The sequence below is a fragment of the Nothoprocta perdicaria genome, unplaced genomic scaffold (genome assembly GCF_003342845.1).
Source record: "Nothoprocta perdicaria isolate Ctin4 unplaced genomic scaffold, notPer1 scaffold_297, whole genome shotgun sequence".
NCBI lineage: Eukaryota > Metazoa > Chordata > Aves > Tinamiformes > Tinamidae > Nothoprocta > Nothoprocta perdicaria.
Genome location: NW_020455529.1, coordinates 759,610 through 773,007, shown reverse-complemented (window position 1 = coordinate 773,007; position 13,398 = coordinate 759,610). Strand labels below are relative to the sequence as shown.

The 13,398-nt window shown below is 40.9% G+C and overlaps 1 protein-coding gene across 1 annotated transcript in view; it reads left to right on the top strand.

Moving 5' to 3' along the window:
- The window catches only part of MOCOS (molybdenum cofactor sulfurase), a 177,728-nt gene that overhangs the window by 19,832 nt on the left and 144,498 nt on the right, over positions 1 to 13,398 (top strand). Inside the window, exon 5 of the mRNA XM_026041857.1 lies at positions 1,162 to 1,228. Within this exon, the coding sequence (XP_025897642.1) occupies positions 1,162 to 1,228 (67 nt within the window). The remainder of the gene's footprint in view (positions 1 to 1,161; positions 1,229 to 13,398) is intronic.

Here is a 13,398-nt window from a genome sequence, read left to right as displayed (position 1 = left end):
GAATGGAAATAGTTGTGCTGCCACTTGCAAGTAGATTTGCGTAATACCTATAATGCTCTTTGAGAGCAAATCCTATACTGCTTTCATCTAAAATGATAACAAGATTCCTCCTTTGCCTTGGACTCCTGCTGCTCTAAGGGCAGTAACTATTGTATAGAAAGTGGCTGTTGAAGGRACACAGTGGAGTTTGGCTTCCAGGTGGTTCTCTTCTCTCCCTTGGTGATAATCCTCAGGCCTGAAGAACTGCAATTTAGTTTTTGTATGTGTAAATGAGAGAGAATGTAAGAGATGTTCCCTTCTAAATTAAGAGTATCTGAATTGTGAGTTGCAGAAATGCAATGTCAAACATGAAGAGTCTAGGTATTAAATTTTGAGTTGAGTTCTAAATTTCTTATTCATTTTAACACCTTTACTTGAGAACTTCCAAGCTCAGGATTTTGAAAATGGAAAAAGAGAAGAGCCGATACTGTATTTTACCTTAAAAAAAAAAAAAAAAAAAAAAAAAAAAGGATTGTATTAATATAGAATTATTTTTCTTTCCTTTCAAAATATTCAGGCATGTTCTTAAGCACTTACAGGAAAGAATGCTATATCTGTGTATATACAGTTACCTTTTCCTCAGAGATTAACTTATGCCTTTATAAGCACTCTGTTAATTGCTGATGCATGTCTGCACTGAGTTGTACCTAGGTGTTTAATAATTTTGCAATAAAATGTGTATTTTGACAACTTCCTGGTATTTCAGACTCTTATCCCCTTCCACCTTTTTTTAAATAATCCTGGTGTCTGATTGTGAATGTCTATTGCCTATATATGCTGTCCTCTAATTCACCTGTGAATGTATTTATTAATGTGTACATTAAATCTGTAGTTTTTGCTAATGAAATGGCATATGCACTTGTATTTTTCTTTTAAGAGAACTGCCTGAGTATTAATAATGGCTCTAGCTGAAGTTTCAAGGTCTGTTGTAATTACTTTCTTCTCTGTCCCTTCTCTTGTTTAACTGCTCTGAGGAGCTTCAGGGCATTGCTGTGAAGTATACATTAAATCTTTCTTTGTCATCTTTTGAGGCTGACTTGGTGCAGTACTTTGATAAAAGAAAAAAAAATAATAGAAAAAGTGTGATTAATGATTAACTTCTGTATCTCTATTGTCTCCTAGGCAACCCTCACAGCCAGAATATCAGCAGCAGGCTGACGCATGACACAATCGAGCATGTCCGATACAGGTAGCATCAGCTTTCCTTCTGATAGTGTATGATGCACATCCTGGTTTTTATTTTGATTAGGCCTGTGCTAATGATTTGATATGATGCTGTTTTCTGTGTCATTTCTGTGTCATCTGTTACATCTTTGCACATTGCCTGTAAAATACATGAAGTGCTTGCATAGTTAAATRTTGGAGAGAGTTAGACAGCTGAATTTTTTTTCTCCCAGTTGCTCCAATTCTCAAATTCCTCTAGTTAAATTAGTCTACAATTTTAATTAAGATAGAGAAGTTGAAATCTCAAAGGAAAAATGGTGATGATTATTACTAAGATGGTATGGCAAGATAGGAAGATGGAAAAAAGTGCAAGAACGTGGTTAAAATTCAGCTGAAATATTAAATAGGGCCTAATGGCTTGAAGGAATTTGTAAAAGGCTTATGGGAATGTGTATTTTGTTTTATAGCAGGTACTTCTGTAGGAGTAATGAAATACCTATTAAAGTAGATTTAATGTCATTTTTTAAGAGCAAAAAGAAAAATAAAARGGAGAGCTGAGTGTTGGGGCTTCTGGCTATGGTCAGGAAAGTGAACTGAATTTCTACATAAAGTATCCCCCCTAAAAGTTCAGCATAGGTTGTACCTACAGTGTACTCTGATATTAATTTGCACCAAATGGGGAAATACACAGCTTGGTATTTTTWAAATTTTTTTAAAGGTAGAGCTTGCCAATTTTTAAGATGTATTTTTATTGAAGAATATGCTTTGATTGGGGTTGATTGACAGACTTTTAATGGAGCTATTTGCCTAAAGTAAGAAATTTCACAGATTCCTCTTTGTTATTTCGTCATCCTTAAAAGCAGAGATGTATCGAAAACACATCACAGAATTCAGATCAATAGCAGTGCTAGTATAACAGGATAATATTCAGAATTGTGATGAGGAAAATCTGTTCTACCTCTTTTTGCTAACTTTTCTCTGGCCATGTTTTCATACAGGTGTAAATCTCGATCTCTAGCTGGAAGATGCTGCAGGCTAAAAACCTGCTCTTTTGATTTTGTTTAACTTTGCAAAATTTTCTTTGCCCCTTCCACAGTCCTGTCTTATGCTGTGCAGGTTGGCAACCTATTAATGTAGGGGCAAATGAAATGAAGGGGACTCCCTCCCTTTAAGGACTGGTTTCTTTTGTAATCAGAGGCTTAGAGCAAAACCACCTGCAGCCCTGAAGTCTTGTTGAGTGTAGCTGTGGGCTTACATGTAACATCATAATTCTGGTTGGTAATACATAAATAAATAGCACTTATTCTGTGTGATATTTCAGTGCTTTGCATTTAATCACTTCTTATGAAGTACAAGTTCTTTGTGGTTGTTTCAAGAATAATTACTGTAGTGCTCTGTTCTCCATTGTTGTAAAGCAAGAAAATAGCCTTTCACTGGGTAACTTGCACAGATTTCTTTMGAAGAGCTGGCATCCTCAGTTTCTGTTTGGAACATGGTTTAAAAGAGCATGAGATGTCCATCAGAGCAGCAGGGGAGAAGCCAGGGAGCATACCAGTGGTTATTTTCTTTTGTTCTTAAACAAACAAAAATGAAAGAAATAAAAATAAAGGGGAAAGAAAACACAAAACACTAAAACKATACACTCTACCTCCAAATAAACATGCTTGGTATTGCACCTAATAGAATTTGTCAGCTGACTACTGGCCTGATGGAAATTCAGCTGTTATTCCCCAATAAAATTTAAAAAGTAGTCTCATCAAAAAGGCATAGTCATAAAAATTCAGGAAGAAAATGCCCCAAAAACTGTCTCGGTAATTTGGTCGTCTCGAAGGCAATAAAAGTATATTAAAAAATCTATACTTTCTTGCTGCTGCAGCCAGTCAAAGCAAGCAATATGACGAGACAGGGAAACTGGCCGCTCTGTCCTCATCACAGCCTCAGGTTTCCTCAGGGAAGGAGTAATTCAGCAGGTAGTTTCAGAAATCTTGAAAAGACTYGCCTGCCCTTAATCCTGTTTTAGAAGCTTGTCCGTAGCCTGAAGTACTGCTCTTTCCAATGAAAGGCTCCATGATACTCTGAACTTCAAAAGAAAGAAGAAAAAAAGAATTACTTGATTTCTCTGATGGGATTTCAGGAGCAACTAATGAAAAAATAAATGCAAAGCTTAATTTGTGGCATGAATTTGTTGATATTGATTATAAAAGCATCGGGATGGAATTTCCTAATCTGGATGTGTAAACAGTTCCACAATGCAAAGCTGCATGATTCGGTTCCACCTTGATATTCACTTGACAGATATAAACTGTTCTTAGAAAATAGGTTGACTCTTTTCTAGGACTACTCAGAAAAACCTCTTTACCAACCCAACTACAGTAAGAGTAAAAAATAACTATTTTATTCTTAAAAAACAATTTTTCTCTTTGCTTGAAATATTGAGAGGTTTTTAATGTTGTGTGCATCTTTATATTACTCATGAATGTCACCAAAAAGAGGAATCAAGAACTAAAATAAAACTTCCATAAATGTGTTAAATGTACCCATCAAGAGGTCTCTCTCTGTCGTTGCTTATTGCTGTTTGGAAATGCCATTGCTCCACCTCTGCACAGCTCAAAAACAGGAATGCAATATCTGCTTGTGATGCTAGGAAGATAATACAGCAAAGAAATTCGTTAGAGTGAGTGTAAAATAACCTTTTTCCATATGTAAGCATTTTAAAATACTTGCTATCTGAATATTTTAAGACGGTGACCTTGTAGATCTTGTGCTTGCAATCAGATGCTGCAGCAGGGTCTTCTAATCACAGAGCAGATTGCMCATGTACTGTTGTTTTATGTTTATGTTGTATTCAAAGTATAAATCTGGGTGCCTTTTTCATATAAGCAAAGTATTGTTGAATTTAATAGAATTCCATTATTCATCTCTGAACTTAAGGTACCATGAAATATTAAACTTAAGCACACTTTGGGAGTTCAAATGTAAAATTTCAAGTAAGAAATTTCTTATCTCCAAGGCTGGACATAGGTATTTTAGAATTTCCTCACTGAAGCTAAAAGGATTTTGGCATTCAGCTAAATGGGATGAAGTCGAAATATAGAACAAAGGACATATTTTCCAGTTTTTAAAATATGCTATTAAAGARGCTGTAATAGAAGAATAATCTCTGTAGCCTACACATATGAAAAAAGTAGGTATAGCAGGAATAAAACCAAGGTAAATGGCTAAGTAATTTTAAAATATTTGCTTCTGTAGTAAAATATGAAATCAGGTAGTATTGGATTTTGCAAAGAGAGCAGTCCTGTAAATACTTTTTATAATTTCATCTACAGTGTATKTTAGTGATTGCTCTCTATTGCAAAATAAAACCTTATATTCCYTTGCATTCCCTCTGTGAGCATCATGCCTTGCTTGTGAAATAAATTTCAGCTCCACCTCATTTTTTAAATTATMACATGTTCCAAAATACGATATGCAAGTTGAGGGTTTTTCCTTTATTCAGAGTGCTCTCAGCTTTAAGTGGCTTTGCATCTGAAAGCAGTAATGTTAGAACTGATACATACATGAAAATTGCTTGACCTTTCCTGCACAGTAAGAAGTAGCAGATGGAGTGTCTCCTAAGTATTGATTTGTCCCTTGCAAAGGTCATTAACTGGGGCCGCAGGGATGGGTGACATCCGAGCTGTACCCCGTGTCCTCCGTTATGGTGCCGRTCAGCTTGAAAACCTTCTCCTCTCAACCTGGGCCCTGTTGCAGGGTGGTTTTACAGCACCGCTTGCAAGTGCTGCTGCTCCTGGGCCAGCCCTGAGCAAGTCTGGAATGCCCTGGTGGGCCAAGCCAAGCGAATGGGTCCTGGGGTGCCCGTGGGGTGGGCAGCGCAAGGCTGGAAGGCACCCGAGCCCCGTGCCAGTGCTCTTGCGTGTTGGGCACCGACAGAGCRGTGCCTTTTGCACAGGTGGTTGCTGGTTTTCCTGTTTCTTGGCATCGCCTAGCCGCCAGTGCAGCCCTGGAAACCTGTKTTCATTTCCTCAGCGCTAAAGTGAGAATATTGGTAGTGTCGATAGTAAAGCTGCAGTGGAGGCAGAAGGCTCTGGTTTACAAAGCGTTGCTTGCAGGAATTAGCTTATTACTTTTAGAGGGTCTGTTCTTTGTAGTCCTATGCAAGGTGGTAGAAAGCTTGTGGACAGCCAGTTATTGTTGCTTCGGAGTGAATCAGCAGAGCATCCCAAGGAGCTTACCTGAAAGCTTTTCATTGGTATATCCGTAGTTTCAGGACCAGTGAAAGTGCTGTGTTTTACTCTGTATCCATGGCCCTGCACTAAATTTATTAACTCTTAACATAAGCTGAAGTTTCAAAAAGTGAATTGGTCAATATTATCTTTCACCCTTCCTTCACAGCTTCTATGAGCATCGTACCCTCCTTATGAAACATGCTCTGTATGGAACATCTGCTGCAAATAGAGACTGGACGTTTGTGGGGATGCTCTTTGGGTAATCCTTGTTGCAAAGAGTATCAAATCCTCAATGTTTTGTTTACKGAAAGAATAAATGGTGACCACTGTGACTCCTGGGAAGCCTTTTAAGGGGAATCTTAGCTGTTGAATGAGATAGTACAATCGGAATAAAATACGTTCTTAGAACAGAGAAATTTGCTAATGTACAAATTCCATTTCTTATTCCATTTCTGTATTCCTCCCTGGTCCGCTCTTTCGCAGTTTCTTCCCAAGAAGCAGTATAGCGAGACAGCCTTTGGACACCGCTGTGGTAGCCCCAGGGTTCCTTTAGCTGTCCAGTGAGCAGTACCCTAATGCAGTAAAACAGCTGGGAACTGCAACAAATCTATGCATCCTTGGGCTCCTGGCRACTCTTAACACCTTCATTACTAGCCTAGATGATCATTTGTTTTTGTTAAACAAGGGTTTTGGAAGACCAAAAACAAGAAGGTTTTTCTTTTTTTCTTTCTATCCCCTATTCRTAATGCTGCTTGACAACTTTGTTTTGAAATCAAGGCATTTGCGCTTCTCAGCATGAGTTACAAAGCATTAACGAGTGGCTTYATTTGCTTCAAATGAGTCCAAAATTATGGAACTCTACATTTTCRCTGTGGTGTTGTCCAAATGCTTCCTCTGCTGTTGGAATTAAGCAGTTGAGGGGATGTTGCAGCTTTCTCGTGGGCCTCCGTGCTGGTGTCTGCCTGGAGGAATCTCTCTGGTTTCTTGGGTCACTCCTGTTGGTGGAAAGAGCTTTAGGCACAAATCTCTGCGTGGCGTGTGTTACCTGAACCCCGACTTGCTGCAGTTCTGACCTGTGGATCAAGTCCTAAACCACCCATTACTTGTATTGCATACTTTTTTCCTGCCTAAAACCATGCAGATTCTGACTCAGCTTGCTGTTATATTTCCTCATCTTTTCATGGTTAGTTTTGTTTCCTGTACTACAAGATCCTGTACTTCTTTTCTTGCACTTCAAGTACTGGTTTTCACTGAAATGGTTTTAGTGTGAAGTCTGCCTAGGTCAGTTGCTGTGTTGCTCCATTTTATTTGTTCCCTATGGATGCTAGCGAGCTCACAGTGTGTCGTTTTATACATTATTATATATATTTTTTAATGTATATATTTTTTCTAAACTACAGGTGCACTTCTAACCTGCTGAATATAGCCACGTATTTAGGAACTTGTTATATTTTTTTCTCTCCTCCAGAGGCCAAAAAGATCTGCAGGCAATGGTAATTTTGGGAGAAGTATTTCCATGTTTTCACTTTCAGTTGTCTGAGAAGTGACATTATCTTCTCTCTCTGCTACAATAAGTAGAGCTCCAGCCGTCTCATCTCAGTTAATGCCATTAGCTTTTATGCATTGCTCTGGGCTCTCTAGAGCTGATCCAGTCCTCTTACAGAGACAGTAAAACATGTGCTGTGCAAAACAATCACATGCCTTTAGYGCTCTCTTTTTTCGCTAATGGGCAGGTTATTTACAGCACCCATTTTTAGAGGCTGCAGGTCCAACTCCCCTGTTTCTGCTTAGCAGCCCTATTCTGCCTTCTGGAATTTTGCAGTTAATATCCTGGCTCTGTTTGTGGCTGTGTTATTTCATCACTCAGGACTGGGAGGCCAGGTGGGTGTAGGCAATACCCACCACCTGTGTGTGTTCAGCATATAATGGCTCCTTGTGGAGGAAGGTGCTGTCCTGGTGAAAGCTGGAACCTTTCTGTGGTAGAAGACAGGGCAGCTGCTCAGCTTCTCCATAGCTGTCTGTGTGATGTGTTAAATGCCAGAGGGCTTCGGCAAGGGAGATAATTCCAGCAGCTGTGGTGAGYGGAAGACAGCAAGCCCAGGAGAATGGGTGGTGGTGGGCAAGGGTGAAGGATGAGGTGGAGTTGGCCGCCTTGGACCCAGCAGGCATGCAAGCAGTGTTGGGGACTCCAGGATCTGAAAGGGTCTGAAGGAGCCAGGTTTCAGGAAAGCCCCAAGCCAAGCCCACAGCACGGCCGTTCCAGCTCGCACGTGGGACTGGACACAGCACACCAGGGGTTTCACTGGGTGTGAGACACAGACTCCTGCTGTCACGGGGAACTTGTTGTCTGGGGGTTGAGGTCACTTTGGACATTGCTTTGTTTTCTTTGCTCCTTCATAYTGGTAAGCTCTTCAAGAGCTTTCCCCACTGGAAGAACCTGGAAACTCTTTTTCCAGCCTGGATTTGCCCATGGTAAGCCATTGACCATTTGGTTCTGTGCCAAAATTTCCTGTTGCCTTGAAGAAATTCGTGGCAATCCTATCCTCCTTTAACCCCTTCTAGTGCACTTATGTCTGTCCCATTCCCTTGTTCTGTTAGGCTGGAGAAGCTAAATTCTTCTCAGCTCCTCCTCTAAGGTGGGTTCATCTCCCCTTGTCCAAACCCCATTGACCTCCCTGTGAGCTTGCTTAGTGTTTGTTTTTATCTTTTTCAAATTTTTGGCCAAAATAGGGAAGTGTAATCTAAATATGTCTTGCAGYGTAGCAGTCAGGTTGTGCTGATGAGACAAAATAAGGAAATTTGTTTAAATGGAGATATGCTTGGTGCTAGGAGAAGATACACGTTGTAAAGAAAGGAAATGCCAAAGGGCATATCAAATAGAGAAAACCTGCAGACACTGGACTTCCACAGTGGAAAGGAGCATGTATTTGTAGGGAATTTTCTAGAGTGTAGTAAATTTGTTGGGAATTGGTGGTTGTTCTTGTTTTGTTCTTTTTTTCTTGTTTTTATTTTTTTTTGAAATTTCATTCTAGGCTGAGTCGGATAACGTGATCCATAAATTGGTTGATATTGATGTGAATGAAGCAGAAATTGAAAGAAAGACTGAATATTGTGTGGGAAACCACATTGACTTTAAGGGGACAAAACCGTTTGATTAATTTGATGATTTTCAGGATCTTGGTCTTTGAAGTTAAATGCACCACCTTTCATTGGTAGTTTGAAAATACACACCAGCAGAGTGCCAAAACCCATATAGACCTTGTCCAATGCTGGCATTATTGATGAGTTATTTCTCACTTTCTTTACTCTTGATTTTATGTCTATTTGTGTTATTGATTCATGTTTCTTACCTGTTTTACAGTTTCTAATTCTAGTACAAAGCAAAGATAGGGCCTTGAATATAAAGGAGTAGCATGAGCTGTCTTAAGATGCAGGAATACGAAAGGTAAATGAAAGAAGATTTTTGTGAAGGGAAAAGTCTCTTTTCTATTCAGRTTAATAACTTCCAGTGGTTCCAGGTCTAAACTACTAGATTTTAGTATACTTGATAAGTGTCAAGATGTAAGAAGATTGTCATTATTATCATTGAGTGCCAACTTCATAATGTGTTGTTAATACTTCAGAATTTATTACAAACTTTATGTGGATGAGACTGTTTAGAGAAGTAATACCTCTCACATATTTGCTTGGAAAATCTACCACTGCTCACAGGCTCTCTTGTTTGTTTGTTYATCTGTTTTCCTCCCTGTGATTTGGGAATAAACCCTGTTTGAAAAGGGGGTTGTCTTGCAGGAAGACAACGAGCAAAAGGCCAAAGGTACCAGTACTAAACCTGAGCTCAGGAGCGTTACCCTGGAGTTTGCTGTGCTAACAYGGAGGCACTCTGTGGGAGAGGTGCAGTCCCAGGTAGTTTTACCCTGTTAAAATTGCCCACCTGTAATTAGCAGAGCCCTCTTTCCTCACAGATCCCTACAATACTTTATTCCTCTTAATTCCCCGAACACAGATTTCARGGGAGGAGTTTTGCTGTCTGGTTAGGCTGTGACCAGTATTTCAGCATTTTGCTGGCCCATAGGTGCCTTTGGTGCTACAGCCCTGTCTGATGCCCCGTTAAGACGTAATTCAGAAGGCTTGACCCTCTTGTGGTTTCTTCACCCTTTTATCTGCTGGATACGTCATCCTATGCTAAATCTCTGATTTAATTGCTTTCCATGGCAAGTTCCTTGCAATAGCAGAAGAGCAAGACCTGCCTACCAGTAAGAGGTTGTCCAAAAGAGCTTTTGCTCAAGAGCTGTGAGTTTCTTTTATTTCACRCAGACCTTTCTGCCCGTGAAAGGTGAAAACCAGATCCAGGAAACTTGCTGCTACACACAGCAAGAAATTCTATAGACATCTGAAGTGGTATGGCCAGGAACACCACTGAGCCTGGACTGAAACTCAGCCTTCTAACTCTGCTTTGTGTTGTTCCTCTTGTGTTATGTGCTTCAAGCAGATCATTCCTGTGCTGTGCTTTGCCTGCCGTAGTTTGCAAGCAGGGAAGTTGTGTAGTTGTTCAACACTTTGAACCACGTCTTTGGAAATTCTAGTGGAGGGTGTACAATATATATAATATATAAGAATTCAGAGTTCAAATCAAATGTGAAGGGCTTCATCTGGAAAAGTGTAGAAGAGTCAGATACCTCTCCAGGTTTGTCCAACTACCTTCACCTGTTTAAAYATCTGGATGGGATGGCTGTAGCAAGTAGTGCTGGCTTTTAGTACTTGTAGTGAACACCAAAATGAGCTTCATGAAGTTGGCTTTTAGTATAAACTGGAGTTTAGTTGCAGTGCCAAAATGTGATATTATAGGTGATATTCTTCACAATGAAGCACAAATGAAATTCTGCCTGCTCTTAATTAAATAAGCCTCCAYTCCACTGAGTTTTCAAAATTGAATTCCCTTAATCTGAAGTCTCAGGCCCTGAACAGCTATTGTAATTTCAAAGATGGTTCTGATAYGTTTCCAAGCTGTCAATACTAACCAAATGCTCGTACTGTTTGCTTGTGTAAATTAAGACCCCTTTGATTTCTTCTGGTGTTTTTTGTAAGGGCAAAGTTAGGGGGAAAAAAAAAAATTAAAGGTGAAGTTAAYGTTCTTCCTGACTGTAGCCCAAGAAAGAGCTGCATTTAATGAACTATTGATGAAGGCTGAATACATCTGGCTCTGCTGTTTCTGCTGCAGGAGGTGGTTCGTTGTGGTTGTCCCCTGGGAAGGGAAGGGAAGGACATTGCTGTACACGAGGAAGGCGGGCCTGKCCACTGGGAACTCGCCCAGACTTCCCAAAGAGGGAAGGGACTCACTGCAKATCATGGCTGGGAAGGAGCCCTGTTTGGAGTTGGCCCTTGGATAGGTCTTGAGGCTGAGATGAGATTCTGCTGACAGTCTGTCACTAGATACAACAGATTTATGTACCCTGGTGCTTATTACTTCGTGGAGTTACGTACGCTTTGAGAGAAATGATCTTGTCGTCCTTTTCCACTCTCCAGTTTCAGTGCTATGTGGTCCTCGGGTCACTACAAACTAGAACAAAGATGGGTCTAAAGCAGTTGTAAAATTGAATTCATCATTTTTATTCAAAGATTTGTGAGTTTAGTTAATACAAAAATGTAAATATTTTTGAATGTATGTTCTTAATGTATTAATGGTGGGTTTTATATGCAGAAACCTTCAGAAAACCATTTTGGAACCTTTTGAGAAATGTGGCCRTCTTATTGAGAAAAAAAATACATGTGGCTCATATGTTTCGGAGTTACCTCARATATATTTTCTCATCCTAAAGTATTCTTTCAACCTCCTTTATAAGTAATTTAAGAACAGCAGCACAAATGTTTTCAGTGTCATTTGTTTGACTTTCTTTTTTAACTCTGATCRCTGTTTACTTGCAATGAGCGTGAGCTCTCAAATCACCGTCGCCATTTCCGCCGTAGAAGCGCTCTGCCTTCGGGGTGTACTTGTATTTCTACATCAGCAGAATTGCATTTCATACATCTGTGGTGAAATTCCCCTTCTCAAAGGGGAATGAAACCCTGTTTTGGTGTCTCATTCTGCCCTGGGGAGTTTTGCTGGCCTGGCTGTGTTGACCCGGCATCACCCACCTGAGCAGCGTAGCAGCCATGGCAGTAGAATTGGGTAAACACAGAATTACACGTTTGGGGAACCAGTATTCAGCAGAAGTTTTCAAGAAATCAGAGTTACAGCGTGCAATTAACAGCATAATGGACCTTTACCTCTTCTAGCAGCTCATTCTAAATGAGACAAATTGCTTGGCAGTGTTTAATAAAAAWTTTGATTATATGCAGTGTGTAAAACAAGGACTTTAATTTAAGCATATTCAAAAGTAATTTCTCTCAAGCACATGTGGGTTGCTGGAAAAGGAGAGCGTGTGTGAACTTGGTAACTTAGAATATAATTGCGGAGGTGAAAAGCACTTTGTAAGTCATTTAAAATTTGTGAATGGCAGCTCTGTGGGAAGGTTCAGTTGCAGCAGTGCAGAAATGTTGTTGAACTTGTTTTTGTAACCCAAGTGAAGGGCATTGCCCCGGTGAGAAAGTCTGCATCATATAGAGTTTGGAGCCTTCTTCCAACAGGAAAAGAAACCCTGGCAAAATAGTTTRTCAAGAGAGGTCATCAGATTTGTGCCTCAGACACGTGGGTGTAGGAGAGCATTTGAAGATGGGATAGGTGGGAGCTGACCTTCGGTGTCTTCGGTGCCGTTCTGTGCTCTCCAGCTTCCTGCTTCCAGGATTTTGCMGTGACTCGGCCCTGGAATTGGAGCCGGCAGGCTGGAGCTGCTGAGGACGGTAGCTCCCCCTCATCGTGCTGCTGTGTTGGGCAGCGAGGCAGAGGGGTGGGCACGAATGTCCTGCGCCATTCGTGGCCGAGATGGCAGCTTCTGGCTCATGTCCAGGTGGGCACCTGGAGACCAGAGCTGGTCACAACTGCTGCAACCAGCCCGAGCAGAGCTTGTAGCAATGACCATGCAGCAATGACCAGTGACCTTGGGCATGCCAGAGGCCCAAGCCTGGCTGGCCTCCTGCTTCTCAAAGTGGGGATGCTTGAGCATGGCCTGCACTGCCCCGAAAGGSTCTTCGCTCAGTGCCCTTAGGGTTAGCTGCATGCCTAAATCTATTCTATGGAAAATTGGCCATGTTTTCATTTGGTTGTGCTGCGCTGCCTTGTGCAGCKCAGCCTGGAAAGTCTGGGATTGTGCGTTTCACTTCATACAGACCAGCTTTGAAAAGGGCTTCCCTTCTGGGCGGGTAGGTAGTTCTCACTCATCCTGCACGTTATTCCCACAGGTAATGGTGTTGGGGGAATTGTGGTAGGTGCTGTTTGGCCATATGGCACTTTGGGGTCTAGCACAAGCAAGGGGGTTGCTCAGGAAAGGCTACTGAGGTAATGCAGAGAAGAAAAGGAGAAGGCAAAATTCCTCCTAGCAAATAGTGAGGATATTATTACTGTGTTCTTCAACACTTTAGGGGCTGTTAGGTGTATTGGTGAATACACATTCCCTGGGTGCATTGGTGGCCACACTGTCACTGACCTGCCTGACCCCAGGGTGTTTACACCTTGATAAGCACACTCTGTTATACGTTAATGGTGCTACATGTGCTTGTTTATGCAAGTAATCTTAAATGGATCCTCTCACCATTGWACTCCATGCTTTGTAGAAAAATTAAACATATAAATCACATATGCTACCTGTAATGGATAGTGTAGCTGGGGCTGCTTGTGCACCAAAGCAGGTAGCTGAGTTACCTGGAGTAAAAGGAAGGACAGAGGAAGGGATCAAGTCCATAGAGGAGTATTCTGAATCAGAAGCAAAATTAATTATGAGGTAAGTGTCCCATGTCCTGGATTCCAACAACAATTTGTTCTGGACTAAAATGGATAATGAACTGGAAATACAGATCTGGTAAACTTAATCGC